The 23663-nt window shown below is 42.4% G+C and overlaps 1 protein-coding gene across 1 annotated transcript in view; it reads right to left on the bottom strand.

Annotated features, from left to right (window-relative positions):
- dock1 (dedicator of cytokinesis 1) overlaps nucleotides 1-23663 on the bottom strand; it is a gene marked incomplete at its 5' end in the record, with an annotated part of 602016 nt that overhangs the window by 493669 nt on the left and 84684 nt on the right. Inside the window, 3 exons of the mRNA XM_084323017.1 lie at nucleotides 1254-1335; nucleotides 8323-8480; nucleotides 23076-23211. Of these exons, the coding sequence (XP_084179143.1) occupies nucleotides 1254-1335; nucleotides 8323-8480; nucleotides 23076-23211 (376 nt within the window). The remainder of the gene's footprint in view (nucleotides 1-1253; nucleotides 1336-8322; nucleotides 8481-23075; nucleotides 23212-23663) is intronic.

The following is a 23663-nucleotide window of genomic DNA, read 5'->3' as shown; positions in this document are numbered from 1 at the left end:
TCATCTATGCTGCTCTGGAACACTGGTCCACGCTTAATGTGTTCCGGTTATTGTCTAGTTAGTCAGGCTCCCGGTGCTACAACTAATCTTTGAAGGACTACTTTTTTAATTGATGCAACGTAGTCATGGAATCTCTCACCAAAACTCTATCACTAAAACTGTGTACTCTGGTCTCTTTTGGACATTTTAGATTTTGAATCAATAACTGTCCTACGTCAACCTGTAAATTGCTTCCTTTGACGTAATATTGCATATGAGCTGTATTTATTTGTGTATGTTGGTGATTGATCAAGTTTCAAGTTTGTTTATTAATTGTCACAATAAAATACACATACTTTACGGTGAAATGCTTGGTTCTGTGTGAGCCCCTGAGAGTGTGCTTCATACAGTAAAAAAAAAGTAAGTAAATAGAGTAAATAAAAAGGAATATACAATATACATACAATATACAATACACAATCTAAAGTACAACCTAGGTGCAATCTAAGTACAGTGAGTAAAAATGAGTAAACAGTGAGGTACAATGAGACTCCGGTAGCACTTGCCTGACCGCAGCAGTTCAAAGAGGCAGTTGTTTGGGTGACTAGAGTCTTTGGTTATTCTCTTAGCCTTGGCCCTGCAACGCTCGTTATAAATGTCCTGGAGATTGGGAAGCCCACCTCCAATTGTGCGTTCGGCTGAACGGGCCACTCTCTGTAGTCTGCTGCGGTCATGTGCGGTGCTATTCCCAAACCAGGAGGTGATGTTACCAGTCAGGATGCTCTCGATTGTGCACGAGTAGAAGTTCTTAAGGATCTTCTGACTCACTTTGAACTTCCTTAGGCGCCTAAGGAAGTAGAGGCGCTGCCGTGCCTTCTTCACTACACTGTCATTGTGTGTGGTCCATGTCAAGTCCTCGGATATGTGGACGCCGAGGTACTTGAAACTGTTCACTCTCTCGACCGGTGCCCCATCGATGCTGAGGGGGCTGTAGTCCCTGGCCCCCGACCTCCTAAAGTCCACAATCAAGTCTTTCGTTTAGCTGACGTTCAGGGAGAGGCTATTCTCCCGGCACCACAGCGCCAGGTTCTCTACCTCTCCCAGGTAGGCCCTCTCATCGTTTGCAGAGATCATGTATAGTATGTTTTGTAATCTCATATTATGTCTTGTGCCACTGAAAATGAACAAATGCACGTACACATACATGCACGTGCACACACACAAACAAACACACACACACACACACAGACGCACATTCACGTGCAGACACTCACCGTGAAGACCGCTCGCAGGTTATGGAGCTGATCTATGTCTTTTACCAGGCCTGAGCTCGACCATTTCACCAAGTAGTTTTCACTGGATCAGAGATAACGGAAGGAGAGAGAAGAAACATGAGTCAACCTCTCCCACTACTCCGGTGAAAACCACAAGTGTTATATAATGCACTGAGATTATCCCAATCGGGTCAGGTAACCATGGTTGCCCTCAGACTGGCTCCTAACCGCGCAGCGGGTCTGTTTAGAGAACAAATGACATGATTAATACTGGATGCACATGAAACATTCCCAAACACAACTGTTCATTTGTTGTGGCGAACCAGAAAACAATAGCAAATCCCAGGGCAGCTGGCTGTGCTTAGTGCGGTCGTGTTCTAGCATAGTGTGAGTGAGTGAGTGAGTGAGTGAGTGAGTGAGTGAGTGAGTGAGTGAGTGAGTGAGTGAGTGAGTGAGTGAGTGAGTGAGTGAGTGAGTGTGTGTGTGTGTCTCTGGCAGTTGCTGGTTTTTGGCTGTTAAAAAATACTTACGTCTGGAAAGTTAAAAGCCTCCGAGACATATTATTGCTCAGCAGAGCAAGTGGCTGATTGATAGTCTATAGCTCGGGGGAGGGGGGGGGGGTTCTGAGTGACACCAAAATAGGTTTCAAAGGTTGAGAATATGAAAACACCTCCATCTACAAATATACCAATTTATGAGAACATTTATTTTTAGTGCATAAAAGATTCCATGTGCTCTTCTCATTATTATTCTGTCTGGTGTCCTTATTCTAACCCAGAATTCTCTGGCCTTCCATACTAATTAAAAACATCACACATTCTTTATACCTCACAGGAGGTATAACAGGTCTGACTTACTTCAATATGAACATTACGAAAAAGAAACAAAGAATGAAGATATGGACTGAAATAAATCCACGGTGGGCTGGGCGATAAAACGATAACGATAATTATCGCAATATATTTTAATAATCGAAAAAAAAATTATAATGTTGTGACCTGCAACAGGGCAGCTTTAAAACCAGAGACAGTGGAGACTTGTCTTTCTTGCCTGCAACTTAAAGTAATGGCTTTGCTTGTCCAAATGACAATACTGACCAAATTGAGATTTATTTTTCTCTTGTCCATTTATTTTGTTTGCTTTCTTTAAGAATACAGTTTGAAATCATCTGTACACAGTAGGCTATGTGTGCTAGCAGAGCTAGTCTCCAGTCGCGAGTCACGGTGCACATGTGCGGTGGTTTGTCCACCAAAAAAGCGCCAAAAGATAGAAAAGAAACTAGCAGAGCCAGAACTATTCAACTCCCCTGGAGCCACAGCCAGCAGAGAAGCCTGTTTACTTTCGCTTTCAAACCAGCTGCAGCTTGAGAACTGGAGTGTGAGGGGCTGTAACACTAAAGATGGCGGCAACGACAAAGAATTGCTGCAAAATAAACATACATTTGTTGTTAAAAACAAACAATTATAAAAATAATTAGATTTTTTTGTAATTCTTTGAATTTTTTAATACCTATAACAATATCGAGTGATATGCTAACATTATCATATCGTTATCGTGATAACATTTTTGGCCATATCGCCCAGCCCCACCCCTCGTCTTGGCCATTTTAGACTTTTATGTAATGTTCATACTGTATCATCACATCAAAATAAGCAAGCTGTGTTCGGATACATGGGTGCTTTCATCTCAGGCTAGGGGGAAAACATCTAAATCTGCCCCTTGCTACTCACTTGTGTATTGATGTCTGAGGACATTTCTTCAATCGCTGGTATGAATTACGCTTAGTCTCGTAATGTCTCTTCACAGTGAGCTCTTTCATAAAAGCGATGGTCTCTTGGCTAATGAGACCAACACAACCGTTTTGGCTTTCGGTGAAAAAGTAGTCAACTTTCCCTCGCGTTGACTTTGCGTTTCTTTGCTGTAGGGATGGGTACCTTTCACATTTGAACCGATACCGGTACCGGTACCTGTGAATCGATACCGGTACCCAACGGTACCTTTTTTCGGTACTTTAGTCTCAAGAAATTTAATTTACCTACCTCAGTCGAAAAAAAAAATCCAAACTTCAAATAACTACAATTTCGACAGTTTTCGGCTCGTCATTGCTCCGACTGCTTTGTTGTTGAATCAAGTCAAATCCTAGGTAAGCATATATTGTGCGTGTGAACGTTGACATAAAAAAAAAAAAAAGTAAAAAAAAAAAAAAGTAAAAAAAAAATAATAATAATTTTTTTTCTTTCTCACTTGATTCGATACTCGGTAGTACCGACGTGTTTCACACGTCCAGCCAATCAACCGCTTCTTTTCACCTGGCAGCGCGGACTCTCACTGAGAGGGTGTAACGTGTGGAAGGATCACACTACCCCCCTTAGATCCTATCCGCGCTGAGCAGGCGCCCCAACCGAACTGTAGGAGTCGCTGTTTACAACGACCCGGACCCACCCCGCCAGCTTTCCCACCCTCTAATACTGCCAATTGTAGTACCGACGTGTTTCGGTTCGGTGCCTCAAAAGTACCGAATTCGGTACCCATCCCTACTTTGCTGTGGCCACGTCTGCCTGTTGTATGTATGTCTGTTGCTAGGTAACTGTCCATTTGTTTGTTTACCTTCTCTTCGCTATGATGAAAGCATTAGTTCCACCTGCGTAGTTCCTACTTGGTGCACTTAAGATAAGATATTCCTTTATCGATCCCCTGCATCATAGCAGCATGGGGGGGGGGGGGTTCAGTTTCAGTTCGACAGCCCAAGTCCTTCAGTTCCACAGCCCATTTCCTCGTATAGTTTTCATCTCTCTATATTAACACTTTGATTGCCAGCCGTGTTTTCCTTTTTACCCCCTTGAATGCCACCATCCACTCCAATGTTAACGTTAATATCGCCTAATCTATGTTTTTTTTTTTTTTTTTTTTTTTATCTTTTTTTCCCCTCCTTTTTCCTCCGATTTTCTCCCATCCCAATGTTAGTCGTTGTTAATTCCCAATCCCCTTCCTGGTCGCTGCGCATTTACCCCCCACAGTCTGTCTGGGAGAGTGGAGGCTATCACATGCTTCCTCCGACACACGTCCAGCCAATCAACCGCTTCTTTTCACCTGGCAGCGCGGACTCTCACTGAGAGGGTGTAACGTGTGGAAGGATCACACTACCCCCCTTAGATCCTATCCGCGCTGAGCAGGCGCCCCGACCGAACTGTAGGAGTCGCTGTTTACAACGACCCGGACCCACCCCGCCAGCTTTCCCACCCTCTAATACTGCCAATTGTATTAGTGTGAACGGCCAGCCAAGCTGGTGACAACGCCGGGAGCTGGATTCGAACAGGTGAATACAGCATCTCCGGCGTTGGTGACGAACGCAATCTCTGCTACGCCACCTGACCGCCCCCGCTTAATCTATGTTTTAAATTATGGCTATATGTCTAATCTGCCCGTCGCTTATCAAAGACTCATTTTCCAGTCAACATTGTCAAGGCAGATTGTTTTTTTATCGCTTCATTTCAGTTTGATAGCATTTTGAAAATCACTCGTTTTCGCGGAAAAAAAACCCCATTCTATGATAATCGTCTTTTACTGGAATATTCCAGAACATTGTCATTTGTCGGCCTATTTATGAATCGTTTTCAAATAGACGCTAGATGATCGATAGTATATGTGTGCACACGCACGCTCGTGCCGCGCGCTGATAATCGCTGCTCTTATTTCTTGATGGCTTTTACAGTCAAAACAGCTATATCACATATAGGGGAAACGCTTATATATCCGTGAAAACGAGTCTGATTATCCTAAGACTGATAACATAGATTCCTTACCTGAGGTCAGATGGTATCCAAATGGTTTATTCCAATTTCCGATCGCCATTCGAAAAAATCGCTCATTTGATTGATCCATCGTGTATACAGTAAAACACATATTCGCCGCGGCACCAAGGCTCCAGAATGAACTCTGGTAGACCCCGGTTACATCAGTGAGAAGTAAAATGTGGAGTCAGAAATCCTTTCTCCCATTCACTTTCATTGAGTCCAATCCAAAAGTGTGATTTACCATCTGGGAGACGATAGGGGGCGCTTTTTTCACATCTGAGCGCCGGCGGTGCCTGGATCTCCAACGGTAGGCTCGCTTGATGCAATATGATTTAAAAAAAAAAAAAAAAAAAAAGTATTCTCGTGACGTGGCATTCAGCGGTCGGGGGGTAAACCCAAGAAAAGCTGTGAGTGGCATTCAAAGTGTTAACGTAGCCCATTTCCTCGTATTGTTTTCATCGCTCTATATTAACGTAGCCCGTTTTCATCTCTCTATATTAACGTAGCCCATTTCCTCGTATTGTTTTCATCTCTCTATATTAAAGTAGCCCATTTCCTCGTATTGTTTTCATCTCTCTATATTAGCGTAACGCGCTATATGTGATATGGCTGTTTTGACTGTGCGAGTGATCAGGAACTAAGAGAATTCATTTTTACAGCTTGCGGCACCAGCGTGCATACGTACACATATACTATTGATAATCTAGCGTTTATTTGAAAACTATTCATAAATAGGCCGAAAAATTACAACGTTCTAGAATATTACAGTACATCAGCGTTTATCAGGGATTTTTTTTCTTGAAAACGAGGGCTTTTCAAAATGCTATAAAACGGAAATTAACCGATAAAAAAACAATCCGCTTCAACAATGTTGACTGGAAATGAGTCATTGATAAGCGACGGGCAGATTAGACACAGCCATAATTTAAAACATAGATTAGGCGATATTAACGTTAACATTGAAGTGGATGGTGGGCATTCAAGCACTAAATGTGCGCCCCCTGCTGGGCACTGAAAGTGTTAACGTAACTCGCTATTCATATCAATCGGCATCACATCAATATAAATAACGTATTGTTTTCATCTCTCTATATTAACGTAACGCGCTATTCATATCAATCGACATCACATCAATATAAATAACGTATTGTTTTCATCTCTCTATATTAACGTAACACGCTATTCATATCAATCGACATCACATCAATATAAATAACGTATTGTTTTCATCTCTCTATATTAACGTAACTAGCTATTCATATCAATCGACATCACATCAATATAAATAACGTATTGTTTTCATCTCTCTATATTAACGTAACGCGCTATTCATATCAATCGACATCACATCAATATAAATAACGTATTGTTTTCATCTCTCTATATTAACGTAACTAGCTATTCATATCAATCGACATCACATCAATATAAATAACGTATTGTTTTCAGTATATTGCACGGCGGTAGCAGTATATTGATGCACGGCGGTAGCAGTATATTGATGCACGGCGGTAGCAGTATATTGATGCACGGCGGTAGTAGTTAGTGCATTGAGGACTTGTGGAACTGAGAGAAGTTCTGAAAGTTAGGAGCGAGCGTTAGGAGTAACGCGATTGGGCGCTGAGAGAAGCGTCAGTGGCCAATCAGGCGGCGCAAACCGAACGCGGAAGGACAACCACCTTGGGGAAAGTATTCATGCGTATGGGCAGGGTAATAGTGGAAAGACATAAATATAGGCAATACAATTACAACAAAAATAAAAGTAAACAGGGTAAACAATATAATCAACTCTGAATATAAGAATATGAGAAAGTGCGGCTGGGTGGCGCAGCGGACATTGCGCTCGTCACCAACGCAAGAGACACCGGGTTCGACTCCGGCTGTCGCCTCCGGCTAGGGCCTGCCGTCATACTAACTCAATTGGCAGAGTTAACAGGTGGAAGTCGATGGGTGGTAATCTGGACGTTGTGGACAGCGACTCCTACAGGTCGGTTGGGGATGCCTGCACAGCAGAGACAGGAAATGGCGGGGATAGTGTGAGCCTCCCACACGTTACACCTCGCCAATTAGAGTCCGCGCTGGCAGGTGAAAAGATGTGACAGGCTGCCTCCTCGTGTATCGGAGGGGACACGTGATGCAAGGCTTCTATCCTCCCTACAACCGGCCAGTGGGGGGCATATGCGAGCAACGTTCAAGACAGGGGAGGGGAGAATTGGCACAATGGAATTGGGAGAAAAATAGAAAAAGGAGAAAAAGTGGATACAAAAAAAAAGAATATGAGAAAGTAAACAGTGTAATCAAAGGTGCAGATGAGGTGCCCTATGAGTTATATTATATGTTACAATAAATATGAGCAATAAAGAATTGGAATCTGAATATATACTATATGAGTAAAGTAAAGTATACACAGTGCAATATACACAAGGTACCCTAGAGTGCTGCCATCGTAACACATGTCACATAATAGTACATTTTGAGAGACAAGGCTGTTTGGACATGCCTGCGAACTCAGCGTTGTGTCTGCAAAGAGCACCATGATTCTCATCATGGGATGATAATTACATCTGGGGAAAGGAAAACCTGTATTAATTCATCAGTTGCCAGATAGCTATAGCTCCCGCTGGGGAGAAGCTACAGGTGCACATCTAAATCAACACGTGGGCGTACGTGATGTCCTTCTGTCCTTCCATCAGTTATATCATTTACTGTTGCCATCGGTCTCATGCTAGTTTGCATTTAGGAGGAAATCAAACATTTCTCCCAGTATAATTGCACTCGACACTAAATCGCTTTTTATGGACTTGACACTTTGAAGTGGAGCAGAGGAGGAGGACAGACGGAAAGGAATCTAATTGAAACAGATAGGCCCTTATCTACCCCTTTAGCTGTGTGTGTGTGCGCATGCGTGCGTGTGTGTGTGTAGTACGTGCATGAGTATTTTCTTTGGCCCAGTTATTCCTGTGGAAAGTGTTGTGCTTTTGCTTTCAAATAGTTTTCAACAGAATTAACATCTCAAGATTTTGTTGTTATAAGTCAGTCTGTTAATAGACATGGCAGGAAGGAATTATAACATGTTGTCTGGAAAACTGAGAGCCTGCAAAATAGGAAACTGGAACTGTCCACCAAAAGAAAAATGTCCTTATGCAAACTCTGTGTGTGTGTGTGTGTAGGTGTGTAGGTGCGTGTGTGTGTGTGTGTGTGTGTGTGTGTGTGTGTGTGTGTGTGTGTGTGTGTGTGTGTGTGTGTGTGTGTGTGTGTGTGTGATCCATCTGTACCTGATGAACTTGAACTCCAAGGGGTCGTAGAGGGACATGAGGACCTCTGCGTCCTCGCCTATCTTACACACCACGTTCTTCAGGGTCACAAAGAGGGCGAAGGAAGGGGTGGAGGCGAACTTGGCTTGTCTGCTCAGATCGATGTTCTGCTTCTGAGACTGCGGGGGGAGAAACAAGAGACGTTGTGTTCAGTGGAGATTCTAGGAATTTTTAAACAAGGGGGCACAGGGGAGGCAAGAGCTAGTATGAAAAAAAAAATAAAAAAAAAAAAAAAAAAAGTATGACCGGTAAGTATAAAGTAAGTTGGGTTTATCTAGACAGGTAGCCTAAGTGTACCAGGTAAGGTATAAAGGTAAGTATATTAGTTACATTATTTTACCAATAGCAGATCAGACAACTCTTTTCAGCCATTGGGGTTCATAGAAAATATTTGATTGGCACCACTGCTGTAAGTCTCTTTTTTTTCCACATGAAAGACACAACACAATAATAATAATACATAAGACATCACAGGACAGTAACTTATTACAATAACGACAAGACAGAGATAAAATAGAATAAATAAAATCAAAACAGAATATAAAATTTTAATTATATTGCCAAACATTACAAAAGACATTCCTAATTACAACAATAATTGTTCACCCAAGGGCTGTCTAATATTAACCAACCTAAAACATGTTAGCCATTGTAGTGCTGTACAAATATTTTAAAGTGTTTTATCACTCTATCAAGTTGCCCCATGGGCCATGGCATGAAATGATTCATTCATATTAATTCAAGTATTTGCATGTGAGTGAAAGGTACATGCATCGTTTCAAATATTGTATTGCCACCAGTGCTGTGCTTATTTACATGTATACAACTGGTTACAAATCAAACAAAAAGTATTTTAAACAAGTGTTTTCTCACTCAATTATCAAGTTGCCCCATGACATGAAAGGGATTCAAGTATTTGCATGAATGCAAGGTACATAAATTGGTTCATACATAATATTTTATTGCCTCCACTTCTGTCAGACAACTATTTACTTCTCCAAGTATTAACATAAATTACCACTCATTAGCAGATCAGACTTTTCAGAAAAATAATAATAAAAAAATACCAATTGCAAACATTTCAATATCAAGATTCAAGTGTGTCAGAGCATTGTATACATGACGTCAGAACTTTTGTCAAAACGTAAATGTTGAAGCTACAGTAAAACCATATTTTGAATATTATTACAGGCATGAATTTTCCCAATCCCTGCTAACATTAGCAAGCAAAGTGCGCAAAAGCCATGAGGGCACGAACATAGTTAGCTAATCTAACTGATGCTATCGTGTGGCACATATTTTTTTTGGACACGAATAAAAAAATAAATAAAAAATACCAATTGCAAACATTTCAATATCAAGGTTTCAAGTGTGTCAGAGCATTGTCACTATACACGTCAGAACTTGTTTGTCAAAATCCCTGCTAACGTTAGCTAGCAAAGTCAAAGAGCGCGAAAGCCACGAGGGACACGTATTACTAATAAAAAATACCAATTGCACAAACATTTCAATATTTGTGCAATAAAACTTAAAAGCAGTGACTCCAGTGAGGTCAATTAACTAAATTTGTCTTCTTGATGAAGTTGTTCTTCTGCAGTCTGAGTGCACACCCTTCTCTTGCAACACCGCACTTGCAATCAGCGCTCGAGTTGTCAAGGGTTGCTTCTGAAGCAGTTAAAATGAGCTCCTTGGCTACAATGGTTGTCAATCATTTCGCCATCAGCTGTGACTGGTCGGTTCAGAAGAACCCGCATTGAACTTGAGGTTATGTATCCTTCCGTTAGTCCCCTGTGTAACTAACCAGAGTGCTACGAGGACTGGTTTAAATTCGCATTATACATTATTATTAACACTTTGGATGCCGTTTTGTCGTTAGTTCATGCCGACCTAGCGTTTGTTTGTCGTATTTTTTTTTATTGGCGATTTGAATTCATATGTCATCAATTGAGCCTCAGGTTAGTGCTGCAGAGTCTCTCTGAGCTCAATTGGGAAGATACCACCCCCTATCGTCTCTCCCTGTGTAACTGCACCCCATTAGTTTAGACTCAAGCCAACTGAAGAGACCCAAGTTGATTGCCGCCTCCAGAACAGCGTGGATTATGTATTTCCAGCACCCAACGCTGAATCAATAAACGCGATCGATATTTGGAATGGCGATCAGGAATTGGAATAATCTTTTTGGATAACATCTGATCTGAGGTAAAGAATCTATTTTACCAGTCTTGGGATAATCAGAGCTTTTTTCACAGATATATCAACGTGTCCCATATGTGTGCGCTGATCAGGAAATGAGAGAATCGATATTTCAGCCCGCTTCTATAGCGTGCATAAGTACACATATACTATCGATAATCTAGCGTTTATTTGAAAACTATTCATAATAGAATAAAAATGACAATGTTTTTGTGTATGCCAGAATATTCCAGTAAATGCCGTTTATCACGGAATCTTTATATTTTCCTGAAAAATGAGGGCTTTTCAAAATGCTATAAAACGGAAATGAAGCGATTAAAAAACAATCCGTTTCAACAATGTTGACTGCAAACAAGTCATTGATAAGCGACAGGCAGATTAGACACATAGCCATAATTTAAGACAGAGATTATGCGTTCACAACGGTATCATTGAAGTGGGTGCTGGCATTCAGCCAGGTAAGTACGACACCCCCTGGTGGCTCTGAAAGTTAATTATACAGGCAAATATACATATATTCTGTACATTGCTATACAGGCATGTATAGCAACCTATAATTGACTCTTTGATGTCCGGCTCTGACCTTTTTTGATTGATTGATTGAAAACAAGACATTTATGACATACATATATATAGTACTGTACTGTTACATTTGTGACATACAAGATATGCAAATATACAGTACTGTTAAACAGAGATCCTAACAGAAAATATATACATATGAGGGGGAAGAAACTGTACATTATTTAGGAGGGGGTGGGTCGTGGGAGGGGGGGTTTGGACATTTACGGGGGCCAGTTTCGAATGGCAGCCTCCCGTAGGTGCTCTTTGTCTTTGAGAGCGGTTTTGAAGGTGGGATTACAATTTGTTTATGGCTGTGGGTAAGGCGTTCCACATTGATTGCAAAACGTGTTTAGTCACTTGTTTGAGCCGAATCTGGGTTGAACATGAAAGCAGTGAGGTAAGTTTGTCTTCTTGAAGTTGTTCTGCAGTGCACCCGGCTTCTCAGTCCGTCGTCGTTGCACTTCCAAATTGCAATCAGCGCTGGAGTTGTCAAGGGTTGCTTCTTGAAGCAGTCAAAATGCGCTCCTTGGCTACAATGGTTGTCAATCATTTCGACATCAGCTGTGACCGGTTCAGAAGAACCCACGTTGAACTTGAGAGGTTATGTATCTTTCCGCACAGGCGAATTATAGTCCCCTGTGTAACTAACCAGAGTGCTACGGACTGGTTTAAATTTCAGCATGCACCAATATGGGCAGGGACACATACATTTAGTCATTTAGCTGACGCTTTTATCCAACGCGACTTACAAGTTCTGTACGACAAGTCATCAGGAAGGGCACAACTCTATCAGCTGAGTAACAATGTTCATCAAAGTGTTGAATGCTACAGTGTAGGTTAGTATATTAGGACAAGTGCATGATGACAGTAAGGTTAGTTAGGGTTATATTTTCGAATAATCATTTTTTTTTTATTAAAAAAAAAAATTAAACTGGGGTGGCACCTCAGGGGCACGTGCCCCTGGTGCCCCAGTGGTAAAATCGCCCCTGGGTGTTCAGCAGTGGGTCCACTACTCCTCTCTCTCCATCGTCCTCCCCGTCAAGCCACCTGGCCTCTGGGCCCGAGAAGGTCCCGACAACGTGCCTCTGAGAGCTACCGGTACGACACCAGAAAAGAAGGCCTATTTTATTTTATTATCTCCACAGGGTAGGTACTGTAGAACGTTAGGCACTGAAACTGTCCTTCGGATTAGACGTTAAACCAAGGTCGCGACTGAATTAATTAAGATACTGCCGTTAAAGAACCCAGGACACAGGGTTCCTCGACGTTCCTGGCCAAATTCCCAATCAGGTCTCTAACATCAAGGCCATCCCTTCCCCTTAATTGGCTGATATAAATCCTCGTCTCCTGAGCCGTTCAGCCATTGTGTAGTGTGCCTGTTGCCAGTGTATGGCAGCCATTGAGCCTGCATAGCCCAAGGTTGGGTGCTACACATTGGTGGTGGAAGAGGCAATTTCAACCATACATTGTAAAGCGATTTGCTTTACAATGTAAAGACCTATTATTTACAATATTTCTTTAAGCTTTGCTCATTGTATTGTGATAATACCGAAACATGAGCCCAGTATCATGCATCGAACTGAACCGTGAGCTCAGCGTATCATTAACACATCACTACCCAGTATTCGTCAAGCTGTTCTACAGCACAGGAGTCCGTGATAAAGGCGAAAATCTGAACACTGGAACAAAAGCCCTTTGCATTAGATACTAGGTGCCCCAGTATCACATGTACAATAGTAATAATCTCCAGAGAGAGAGAGAGAGAGAGAGAGAGAGAGAGAGAGAGAGAGAGAGAGAGAGAGAGAGAGAGACAGAGAGACAGAGAGACAGAGAGACAGAGAGACAGAGAGAGAGAGAGAGAGAGAGAGAGAGAGAGAGAGAGAGAGAGAGAGAGAGAGAGAGAGAGAGAGAAAACTTATTGTTTGATCTTCCTCATGTCCTTCACTAAAAATGTGTCTGGGCCATGGAGAACTCGACATTAATATTCATGGCTGTGACCTGGGAGATTTCATATCACTGGCCATACATATGCAACAGAGGGCCCTGGATGAAAAGGTCACATAAGATGAGCCTGCATAGCTGAAGGGCGTTTAGCGCCAGGCGTCCCGATGTAGCGCCAGGCTGACATTCAGGGCGAGCGACGTCGGAGATGATGGCTTGTGTGAAATATTAGGCGGGGGTTTTAGACGGGGCACTGGCCCGTTCCTAAAGTTGGCTTTGAGTGCGTGTGGCCTTTTTCCTCCCGAGGTAGTAGAGAGAGAGAGTGTGCCGCCACACCACGGAACCGGTCCCCCTTCTTCCGTTAACTGAATCTGTGTGAATGTCACACTCTGTCTATAGGTGGCCAGGGGGTGCAGAGCAGATGGTACTATTGAAGAAACTGCATACGGTAAACTGGGGAGGGGAGGGGGTGGGGGGGGGGGTGTCAAACTGTGTCTTAATGTTCTAAAATAACACTTGCTTCGAGGGTTATTTAGATGGCACTGTTTCCTTACAAGGGATATGACTTAGTCTCTAGATGCTGAAGGTGCCTATATGCCAATACGTCTTTCATTACAGAGCACCAGTGATTGAACTGGACATGGATTAACTTTAATCACTGTGACTATGCATTCAGCGGCCTGGCAGAGATGGGCCTCTCGCTCTCCAGTCCTCAGTGAAATAGCATGTGTAAACAATGCCTGACATTTGGTTTGAAGCTATGTCCACAGTCCACACAGCCGGCGTGACGGCCGCCTCGGTGTGATCAACGGAGCGCTTTCCAGCATCTATTCCGCAGTGCCTCTCTAGAAAACAGGCTTGGCGCCGAATCTCCTGGATGACCGCGCTGCTTACGCAGGTTGTGTGGGCCGCTCTAACCGGTCAAGATGGCCGCCCGAAATGAAAAGCAAACAATTCAGATACTGTCAGCTGTCAAGGGTTAATTGTCAATCATAATGAAATTGTCTCTCAAACTGTCTCAAACGTTCTGCCGCTCATTGTGTTGTGTAACTCTCTAACTCAAAGTCAAACTCTCTAACTCAAACTCTAACTAACTCTCTAACTCAAAGTCAAACTCTCTAACTCAAACTCTAAACTAACTGTCTAACTCAAAGTCAAACTCTCTAACTCAAACTCTAACTAACTCTCTAACTCAAAGTCAAACGCTCTAACTCAAACTCTAAACTAACTGTCTAACTCAAAGTCAAACTCTCTAACTCAAAGTCAAACTCTCTAACTCAAACTCTAAACTAACTCTCTAACTCAAAGTCAAACTCTCTAACTCAAACTCAAACTAACTCTCTAACTCGAAGTCAAACTCTAACTCAAACTAACTCTCTAACTCGAAGTCAAACTATCTAACTCAAATTCGAACTAACTCTAAAACTCACTCTCAAACTCTAACAAACTCGAAGTCAAACTTTCTAACTCAAACTAAACTAACTCTCTAACTCAAAGTCAAACTCAAACTTGAACTAACTCTCTAACTCGAAGTCAAACTCTCTAACTCAAATTCTAACTAACTTGCAAACTCAAACTCGTACTCTCTAACACTAACACTAACTCTCTAACTCTAACGCACTGACTATCTACTTCTACTGGTGCTGCAGGCATACACCCTCTGCGTCCGTTTGATTTCCTAATTAGTATTTAAACCAGGAAGACAATAAGAGGTAGGGAGGACTACATTTGGGTTGAATTTGTGAAGATAAAACATGCTCTTTGGTTCGGGGGGTTCTGAAAAGAGACAAGGGAGAGAGGCTGAGGCTTTCTTCATCAGTCTAGGTATAAAGCCTTGAAGCCTAAAGAATGAATTGAGGGGCACAAGGGTGGCGCATCACATAACGCACTGTGGTTCGACACACTGGGTTCGACTCCCGGACCCGGCGACCTTTGCCACATGTCTTCCCCCATATCTCCTCCCATCCTTCCTCTCTGCCGGACTTGTCCAATAAAGCCAATAAAAATCTACCAAAAACATAATAATAATAAAAAAAAAATAGTGAATTGAGTTGTTAATGACTCTTGTTCGATTTTCAATCTGGCTCCTGAAGTTAGGAGTTAGCAAAAGTTGTGTCTTTTGAAGAATGACTTGTATTCTATTGTGTATAGAAAAAAACATGGCCAAAATGGGGACCGGGGAGGAAAAGAAGGGTTGAGGGTTCATCCATGATGGTCGTGAGATTTTCTGTGGCAGTTTTTCACAAAAAGAGACCATATTTTTGCCAAAAAATCATCAACACAGTAGGGCTGACCTTCGAAGCTTTTTTTGGCAATCGAAGCTTCAGGGCCGAGCTTCGATTTTAATTCGAAGCTTCGAGAGAGAAAAAAAAATAAGTAATTATTTTTTTTATCTTATGTTGTGGCACTTGTACAGCACTTTGGTAAACTTTGTTGTTTTTAAATGTGCTCTATAAATAAAGTGGATTGGATTAATTAATTAAGTAGCCCCTTTCGACAAGGTTTCACTCGGCTGCGCTGCCTGGGTGCAGTGGGGCTGCTCTCACAGCCAACAACATGACATTACATAATTATGTTGCAACCTTCGTCTATCAAGCAAACAATTATATTATATTTAATTTATAATTATATCAGACAATGCACCTACAAAAGCAGATGATTACAATTAAATTAGCCAACTTGGTAACACATTAGTCATAGCAGCATAGGCATAGCCTTATTAATGTTTTGTGTGGCGTCGCCGTCGTGTACAACGATACTTACGTTTTTTAGGTGATTTGACAAAGTTGTTGTAGAGTTGTGATATGCCATTTTCTTCTGGCATATCTGGCACTCAGCTTTTTGGGCATTGTCTTCGGATATTTTAAAGTGTAACCACACGTCTGATGACTTCTTCGTCGACATGTCTGCTGCACATGTCCTTGTTGTTTTCAACACAGATAATCTCCACGTGCTTGTTGTAGAGAGGTGGAGTCGAGGCGCTGCTTACTTTCGTTTCATTGGAATGGAGGCGGGAAGGCGCCGCTTACTTTTGTTTCATTGGAATGGAGGCGGGAAGGCGCCGCTTACTTTCGTTTCATTGGAATGGAGGCGCAAGATTTTGAATATTTTTTTTTTATTTAAATTTTTTTAAACTTCGATTGTAGACTTAACTGTGGAATAAGCAAGCAATTCAAAGTTTGAGTCTGCACTGTCCTCATTAACTTCCCTGCCAGTTTTCAGGACCCCCGATTCATTATGCTGTGGTGGGTTATGTCGTTGGCCAAATGGACATGACCAGATGGCAATCAAATAATTAGAATATTCTTTTTGGAATCCCACCGGCCACAGGTAGGAGCAATTTAACGTAAATGTCTGCTTTATTGTGCCTTGTTTTCATAGCCATCGCCCTGATCAGCGTATGTTGTTGTACTAACGAAACTGGAATGTATGGATGGGGGGGGGAAATCGTTTTCACATCTTGAACGATAGATACTCGATGACAAATGGGCCATAGTATTGCATCCATAGCTATAATATAGAAGGTGACCGACTCCATTGGTTTAATGCGTGGCAGCACATAGCCATATCCCGTTCCCAGCGTGGCAGAGAAAGAGTTAACGGCCTGTCAGAGTGAGGACCATGTAGACTCCGCCATTAAATTATGTGCTTATTTGAACCCTTGCACTGAAGGAGCATAATACGTAAGTCTGTTTTTAATCTTTTTGGACAGCCCATGTATTTGCAGTTGTGAAGTTAAATAATAAAAAAAATTTGATCTACTTTTTCTCCCCATTTTTCTATTTTTCTCCCGTCCCCAATTTCGCATTGTCCAATTCTACCCTCCCCTGTCTCTAACGCTGTTAGGCCATGCCTCCCACAAGCCGGCTACAATGTGGACGAAGCCTTGCATCACGTGTCCCCTCCGGTACTCGAGGAGGCAGCCGTCGCATCTTTTCACCTGTACAGCGCGATCTCTCAGCGGCGAGGGTCTGCGTGGGAGGGACACGCCGCCCTCGTCGCTTCCTGATTCTACTGCGCAGGCGCACCAACCGACCTGTAGGAGTTGCTGTCCACAACGTCCGATCCCCACCCACCAGCTTCCCACCCCCTAATACTGCCAATTGTATTAGTATGAACGACCAGCCAAGCTGGTAGCAACGCCGAGAGCTGGGCTCGAACCCAGCATCTCCTGCGTTGGTGGCGAGCGCCTTGCCCACTCGCCACCTAGCCGCCCCTGAAGTTAAATAATTTTGAATGTGATTTATTACATGAAACTACTCAAACCTCTACAGCCTTTAACTTTGAGGGAACGTTAATTTACCATCGTCGGAGTGGTTGAGTCTACACAGCTCTCATCCCAAATGATCGGAAATCTTGCAGAGTGCACCGTTAATTGTTCCATTGACCAAGCCAGTGTATTAAAACCCCTGAACTAACTTTAACTGAACTGACAAAGAGTGCCTTGGAGTGTCTTTCTTGACTAATTAAGGCGCTTTCTTCCACATAATTGGAAGTGGTTGAAGTGCTCGTTAAGGATGAGAACTGTGTGGATTCAACCACTTCCAATTATATGGAATGAGCACCTTAATGAGGAAAGGGGTCAGAGGCATTTCTTCAAAGTCTTTTAAATCGGCTTGTTCGGGGAACAATTAAAAATGCACTCTATAAGATGTTGGATATTTTAAATATGGGACCCACTGCAGGGTACAAGCCCTTTTCTTTGCTTCTTATATTTTTAACACTGGATAATGGAGCCCCCTGCAGGGGGCGAGCCCTTTTCTTTGCTTCTTATTTGATGGAATGTCCACAATCGCTTCAGCGCCTGCCTGTGTTGATTTCCTGTTCAATAACATAGAAATGCCATTTCTCCCTGCTTCATAACAACCAACATACTCAGCAGTCCCTTGATAATCCACGGCCTATCGCCAGCATCGATTCATCCCAAAAGACATTGGCCTGCTCCTGACCCCACTGGTTTGAAAAAGCTAAACAAATTGAATTGTCGCCTTGCCATCTGATCCGGTTTTCCACACCGGTTGCCTACAACATTGCATCTCACACGGTCACAACATATATTGACACTCTATCACAGTGATTATCCTGTTCTAGTGGGATCCAGCGCAAATTAAGCTCCGTTTGTCATAACTCGGTCATAACTCAACGAACCATGTCCGAAAGTAAATAAATAAATAAGAACTAAACCGATCACGCAGATATAGCTATAGTAGAATAGACTATTAATATTCCATATACCGTCTTGTTATTATGATATTATTTATTGTTAGTTTTATTTATTTATTACATTGCTTGCGCACATCTAAGAGCCGGTGTAGAAACGGCTTGGTTGTATGTTACTATTACTATTGTACTTACATTTGCACTCTGGTTGGATGCCAAACTTATTTTCGTTGTATTGTACTTTGCTGTGCTGTATGATGACAATACATTTGAATCTAATCTAATCTCATTTTGGGAGATTATATAAAAGATTATCATTTGGAGTCGTGGAGCGGGCGCGTGTATACAGCTGCTGCATCGTTAATGGACTAAAGATGTATAGGGAATTCTTTAATCTATTCTTAGTCTATTCCAGTATATTGCGTGATTGGGTTATTAAGATGCAGCAGGTGTGAATGAATGAATGAATGAATGAATGAATGAATGAATGAAAACTTTATTTAACAGATTGCAGAATGGGTACAATACAGTACGGCTCAATACATACAATTGTTAAGGGGATGCAGACCTGAGAAAGACGTTTGTCTTGTTTCCATCAGGGTCCCCCATTTTCAATTCATATAGACATTTATGACATACATAACATACATGACATTTATGGCATAGGGACATATAGGTATTTAGTACTGATACATTTGTGACATAGGCGGTATTCAAATATACAGTACTGTTACCCCTAGATCCTGACAGAGTATATACATATGATGGGGAGGGGACTGTACATTAGGAGGGGGTGGGTGGGTGGGAGGGGAATATACATACGGCGGGGAGGGAATATATACATGCGGTGGGGAGGAGACTGTCTATTAGGAGGTGGTGGGGGTTTTGGGCATTTACGGTGGCCAGTTTCGAATTGCAGCCTCCCGTAGGTGCTCTTTAAGGGCGGTTTTGAATGTGGGCAGGGATTCACATTATTACAGCTTTGGGTAGGGCGTTCCACATTGTTGTGGCATAATTGCGAAACGTGTTTAGTCCCTTGTTTGAGCCGAATCTGGGTTTAACATGATTTGTTGAGCTTCCTCTGGTGTAGTGGTTGTGGTATTCACTGACCTTTGGGAAGTATTTTGACATGTACATGGGCACCCCGGTCGTATAGTGTATCTTGTAGACCAGGCCCATTGCAAGTTGCTGTACTCTGTCGTCTACTCTAAGCCATCCTAGGTTGGCAAAGTGGGCAGGGGTGAGGTGGGTTCTGGGGTTCAGGTCAAGTAGTAGTCTGACCAGTTTGTTTTGTGATGTTTGTAATTTTGTTTTAAGCGCCTTTGAGGTGCTTTGGTACCATGAGGTGCACGCATAGTCATAGTACCCTTGAATGAGTGCTCCTGCCAGAGTCCTCAGGGTATTCTTGTTTACCAGAGAGGAGATCCGGTACAAGAATCTAGTTCGTTGGTTGACTTTTTTTATTACATTGGATGCCATTTTGTCACAGGAAAGATTTGCCTCTAGGATGGAACCCAGGTAGGTAATTTCGTCTTTCCTTGTGACAATATTGTCACCCACTGTAACTGAGAAGCCGTCGGTCTTGCTGAGTTTGTTATTTGATCCGAAGAGAATGGACTCTGTTTTGCCCATGTGTAATGATAGTTTGTTATCAGCGAGCCATATGCAGATTTTGCCTAGTTCCGTGCTGAGGGTTTTTTCAACCTGCAATTTGTTCTTGTCAGAGACCAGCAGGGCTGAGGTAAGGCAGGCGGCTTAGTGAAGATACAGTACATACGCTTGTCAAGAGCCAATCATGCAGTGGAAGGTTCATTAACTAAGTGAGATTTCATGCTGATATGACTTGTTCTGCAGTGGGACTTGCTGCTATAATACCTAGTGAAATGGGTGATTGGAGTGGTAGAGGCCTGCTTTGCTGGGGCGATTAATTTTGCGTGTGTGTGTGTGTGTGTGTGTGTGTGTGTGTGTGTGTGTGTGTGTGTAGGTGTGTGTGTAGGTGTGTGTAGGTGTGTGTGTGTGTGTGTGTGTGTGTGTGTGTGTGTGTGTGTGTGTGTGTGTGTGTGTGTGTGTGTGTGTGTGTGTGTGTGTGTGTGTGTGTGTGTTTCATTCATGGGAACCCAGTTGCGAAGACTTCGTCGAGTTACATAGACCGTTTCACGTGTTCAGGAATCCGGAGGAGGATTTACGTAAATCTGTTGGTACGAGATTTTTACCAAGATATTTACCAAGGCACTTACGAACACGTTCGAGAATGAGGACCAATGAATGCAACTTATGTCATGCTTTTGACCAGAGAGAGAGAGAGTGATTAAAACAGACAGCATAATGTCTTATTGTACCTCCAACAGTGAAATGAGAGTATGGCACTTCAGACATCAATACAAACCACTACAATGTAGTAGTGTTGACACACAATACTATTGAGAATTGAATAGAATCTTTCACAAAACCCTTTCTTCCTCTCTAAGCATTTCAATTAGTACTTCAACGATTACCGGTAGAACTGTTCAAGCCTTCCACCATGAATAAAATAGTCTCCAAGAACATCTATTATATGAGGAGTGTGATCTTGGTTTCCAAATTAGATTTGAGAAAAGGCCTTTTTTTCCCACCTTGTCAAAATTTAAGGAATTGTGGAGCCATTCTGCACAAGACATTAATCCTCGAGCTTCCGATTTGTGTGGGTGGAATGTTAATGGTGAATTAGGAAAGGAGTGAAAAATGGGAGGGATTAGGTTACTTGTGTACGTATCAGAACTAGGGAAGCCTGGTTAAATCGGACACAGATACATGCCAGGGGAGAAATATGTTTGTTAATTATGATACATGTAAACTAAATATGTGGCGGATCCTGCGGAACAGGATAATCACTGTAATAATAATCATTAATAATGTAAGATATAATGATAAGTCATAATTTTTTGTAGGCCTATTATATTCCCATAAAAGTTCACGTCACTGTGCACTAGGGGTGTAACGTATCCGTACCGAACAAGTTTCAGTGTGTACCGTACCGTACCGAACGGCTGTGTAGTGTACCGAACGAATACAACGGTATGTTAACCACTAACGACCACCCACCGGGGGGTCACAAGTTCAAATCACTCTTGGTTCAAGTTTATTTATTTTTACGTTTAATTAATTTATCCACTCTGGTTGGATGGTGTGTATGTATATGTATGTATTGTGCTGTATAATGACAATACATTCGAAGCTGTCTGACGCGCCACTGTCGTGTCCATAGGCAGCGTAGCGATTTCAAAATGAGATTCGATTCAAATGTATTGTCATTATACAGCACAATACATACATACAGTATACATACACACCATCCAACTAGAGTGGATAAATTAATTAAACGTAAAAAGAAAAAAGAAAAAAAATTTAACCAAGAGTGATTTGAACTTGTGACCATAGGCTCCACAGCCAGCAGACGAACGAGGTGAGCTAAGTCGGTGGATGTTAAAACTGAGTGACTAATCCATGATTTACACTTGTGCCAATTGCGTTTGTCCCTAGTATTGGCATTAATAAATCAGATGTCATGCTAATATGTCATGTTCTATAGTAGGGCGTACTACTGTGATACCCATTTCAAAGTGCGTGTGTGCGAGGCTCGCTCTCCGCTCTAGCGTAGGTCAGTGGCCAGTCAGAGCGCAAAACGCAAACGCGGAAGCATGCACCGTTTGGGTTTCGAATAGACGCGGCCAGGCCAGTGTTTCTAGTTGCAGCAGCGCAATAGTTAGATAACCTAGGTGGGGAACAACCAGGAGATCACTGCAACTCACACAAGTTGGAGAACTATCTCTCTCTCTCTCTTGCTCTCACACACACACAAAGGGAGCCGCATGTGATTGGTGGAGGCGGGACCATTACAAAAAACTGTTGTTGCTAATCATTGACACATGCTAGCCTGTAATAATCCCCCCCAGAAAAATATATTGCAAATATATGCCATCACACACACTGGCATTTAAAGGGTTAGAATTATAAAATGAATATGTGGTGTTATGATCAGGGCTGAAGTTGAATAAAAGATTGTATTTTTTTCAATCTGACATTACAAAAAAACAGAAAATCCATCAAAATCAGTGTTGTTGCTAATCATACATATGCTAGCCTGTTTTTTTATAATTTGTGATGCCATCACAAACACTGGCATTTAAAGGGTACAAATGAAAAAAATCCTGCACCAGAATGCAGGAAATGAAGTCTTTGTAACAAAAAATTTCCTGGTGGGGGACCCCCAGACCCCCTGCTTAAAAAGTGGCCTGACTGGGGCTATATTTTGCACTATATTTCCTGGCCTGAATGATTTCCCCAGTCCGGCCCTGGTTAAAAGCCTCCAATGCTTATTAGTGTGTGTGCATTTGAACGTTTGCATGTTTCAACCATACATTTCCATTTATCAATTTTTTTTTTTAAGTATAATAAAAAAGAAAAATTATGTTTTACCTCCTATAATAGTGGGGGTCGCGGCTCTCTGACACTGTTATTTGGGGGTCGCGGCCTGAAAAGTTTGGGAACCCCTGGTATAAGGTACATGTACATTACAGTAAAATGCTTGGTTCTGTATGAGTCCCTGAGAATGTGCTTCATACAGTAAAAAAGTTAAAGAGGAATAAAGTCCCAACATTATACAAATATATAATAACAATATAAATATATAGTTATTACCCTGTTCTGCAGGATCCGCCACAAATTAAACTGGGTTGTTGTATCATAATTAACCAACATACAGTATATGTATATCCCCACTGGCATGTATTCGATTCAGGCTTAACTAGGCTTGCCTAGTGTTGTTTTTGTGCCCTGGAGTGTCCTTATAGTTCTCATCACTTAAACCCTGGTCTCACCCTCTCCTCCTGGATGCGGTCCTGGATCTGCTTGGAGGCGGCCTCGTGAGCTCTGAACAGGCTGACGGTGCTGGTGATGTCCGGGTCCAGGATGTTACCGTCCTTATCTCTCACCACTAAGTCCAGGTCCAGATACCTGAGAGAGAAGAGAGACACTGAGTCACGCCAATACAGCTGAGTGAGTGAGTGAGTGAGTGAGTGAGTGAGTGAGTGAGTGAGTGAGTGAAAACTTTATTTTTTTTTATCCACTTTTTCTCCCATTTTTCTATATTTTTCTCCCATCCCAATTTCGCATCATCCAATTCAACCCTCCCCTGTCACGAACGCTGTTTCTTGCCTCCCACAAGCCGGCTGCAATGTGGACTAAGTCATACATAGCACAAGTCCCCTCCGGTACTTGAGGTAACAGCAGTCGCATCTTTTCACCTGCGCAGCTCGATCTCTCAGTGGCGAGGAGTAACGCGTGGGAGGCTCACGCTGCCCCCGACACTTCCTTATTCTACTGCGCAGGCGCACCAACCGACCTGTAGGAGTCGCTGTCCACAACGCCCAATCCCCACCCATCAGTTTCCCACCCCCTAATACGGC

The sequence above is a fragment of the Notolepis coatsorum genome (assembly GCF_963971535.1).
Source record: "Notolepis coatsorum genome assembly, chromosome: 10".
In the NCBI taxonomy this organism is placed as follows: Eukaryota; Metazoa; Chordata; class Actinopteri; order Aulopiformes; family Paralepididae; genus Notolepis; species Notolepis coatsorum.
The sequence above is the reverse complement of the archived record's forward strand: the minus strand, read 5'-3'. Positions and strand labels throughout refer to the sequence as shown.